Source organism: Austrofundulus limnaeus, unplaced genomic scaffold (assembly GCF_001266775.1).
Source record: "Austrofundulus limnaeus strain Quisiro unplaced genomic scaffold, Austrofundulus_limnaeus-1.0 Scaffold1881, whole genome shotgun sequence".
Taxonomy (NCBI): domain Eukaryota; kingdom Metazoa; phylum Chordata; class Actinopteri; order Cyprinodontiformes; family Rivulidae; genus Austrofundulus; species Austrofundulus limnaeus.
In genome coordinates, this window is record NW_013954283.1 from 20,690 (window position 1) to 23,105 (window position 2,416).

The 2,416-nt window shown below is 46.2% G+C and overlaps 1 protein-coding gene across 1 annotated transcript in view; it reads right to left on the reverse strand.

Annotated features, from left to right (window-relative positions):
• Window positions 1-2,236, reverse strand: part of LOC106536578 (sodium bicarbonate cotransporter 3) — a gene marked incomplete at its 3' end in the record, with an annotated part of 21,984 nt that extends 19,748 nt beyond the window's left edge. Inside the window, 1 exon segment of the mRNA XM_014033882.1 lies at window positions 1,597-2,236. Within this exon segment, the coding sequence (XP_013889336.1) occupies window positions 1,597-1,653 (57 nt within the window).
• Window positions 2,237-2,416: the final 180 nt, after the last annotated feature.

Below are 2,416 nucleotides of genomic sequence, written 5' to 3' on the forward strand. Positions count from 1 at the left end.
ACACACACACACACACACACACACACACACACACACACACACACACACACACACACACACACACACACACAGCTGCAGCGAAACACAGGAAGTGCAGCAGCTGTTTGCAGTTGAAGCTCTTCCTCCAGCAGAATCAGAAACATGTTAGAATATTTGAAACACTGAATATATAAAATACTGAAGAACCAATAAACTCAGAGGTTTTGATGAACCAGGCAGGTTTTACAGTTCTAATTCTCTTTACTCTGAAGATTAACTATAAATTTCTGCTGCTTTGATTTGGTTTTGTAGCTGATTACCCACAATGCACTGCTCTATCTTCAGAACCAGAACGTTTAAAAGTTCAATTTATGTTCATTAACAACTAAACTTAATACAGTTTGCACCTGCATTACCTGCATGTAACAGGTAGGATTAATAAAAGACTGGAGGATTAGAGGGACCACATGTTCAGGACCCAGAACTGACCCAGAACTGATCCAGAACTACAGCCCATAATCTCTGATCTGATCAGAAACATAAAGGTCCAGCTCCTGAACCTAAAACAAACAACTGGAACAACTGTTACAATCTGCCTCCTCCTCCTCATGACCTTCATCCTGACAGGAAGTGAGAAGCAGCACAGAAGAAGGATCTGATGGATCCATCCTGTCGGTCTGAGGCCCGGCTCAGAGGATTCCTTCCTTCCTGTCGTCACGCAGCGGTCACATGACGTGTCAGCGCAGCGATGAAGAGGAAGTGGAGAAATGTGGTTTCTGCAGTTTCTGCTTTCGTCCTGTTAAAGTTCAGGACTACAGGTGGTTCATCTGTTAACGGTTACAGCTGCTGAGAAAGTGCTGAGTCAGGGTTTCTCACTGACCCAACAAGTGGGTTTTAATGAAAACGGCTCTGCTGCCGCCCTTCCTGAGCCATTCCACCCAGCTGATGAGGAAATTTAACAACGCTGCTGAACACAAACATCTCCTCAGGCTGATGTGGAGAAAAGAAACATTTCAGTTTCTGTCCGGTCTACGTGGACCTGGACCAGGTTTATGAGGACCCTGCTCCCTGTGGGATCAGAGTTGGCTCTTAAAGGCTATCTGGTCCCTGTGGGACACACAGAGTCCATCTTGGTTTTCACTGACCATGTGGTTCTGGTCACTTGTGTAAGTGGACCCAAACGATTTTAAAGCCAAACCCAGAGCAGAGGGTGGTCTGTGTCTCTGCTCACATCAGTTTGGTTTCTCCTGGAACAATAATGTTGTAACATCAGTATTTTTAAATAGTTTATTAGTGTTTAGTGACGGAGAACTTCAGCTGTTTCAGATCAGACTGTCTGAAGACTAAATAACTGCAGTTTTAGCTTCTAGAAGATAAAGTGAGGTTTATCAGCTCAGCATATTTGCATGATGAAGCAGGATGTTTGTTTCTCTCCACAGACACGTCTTCAGTTCTGTCACTGAGCTCAAACCGTCTCATTTCCTTAAAAGAAGAACTAAAACCCTCCATTCCCACAGCCCCGTCACAAACCAAACCATCAGACACACTGGGCCCAGCACCAGCTCACTGCGACCACACTCAAGTCCAACAGGAAAAGTAGAAACCAGAACAACGTACCAACGAGATCCCTCGGGCCACCCTCTGACTGGCAACACCTCCCCAGAAGTCTCCCATGGCTCCTGAGTCCTCTGGGTCAGCTTACCCCTCCTCACATTCAGGAGAAACCAGAGACCTCCAAAACAAAGAAAAACTGCTGGAAAACTCCCCGCAGAGTGAAAACTAGACCTGAAGTCCTGCAGCTCAGAGACCGGTTCCAGAAGAGTCCAGACCTGTAGGGAGTCCTGTCAGCTGAGCCTCGGCTATGAGTCAGGTATTTATAGCAGAGGTGTTGCTTCACTGAGCACTGTCGCAGCAACCAGAGCAGCAACTGACAGCTCAACTGGTGTCCTGAGGGGCTGCAAGCACAGCAGGAGGCGGGGCTTCAAGACATCTTTACTAACTGAAACAAATCAGGAGGCGGGGCTTCAAGACATCCTTACTAACTGAAACAAATCAGGAGGCGGAGCTTCAAGACATCTTCACAAACTGAAACAAATCAGGAGGCGGAGCTTCAAGACATCTTTACTAACTGAAACAAATCAGGAGGCGGAGCTTCAAGACATCTTCACAAACTGAAACAAATCAGGAGGCGGAGCTTCAAGACATCTTTACAACCTGAAACAAATCAGGAGGCAGAGCTTCAAGACATTTATAAAGTGAAAGAAGGCAGGAGGCGGGGCTTTGTGACATTTTTAAAGTGAAAGAAGGCAGGAGGCGGGGCTTTGTAACATTTATACAGTGAAGTAAGACAGGAGGCGGGGCTTTGCAACATTTATAAAGTGAAAGAAGGCAGGAGGCGGGGCTTTGTGACATTTTTAAAGTGAAAGAAGGCAGGAGG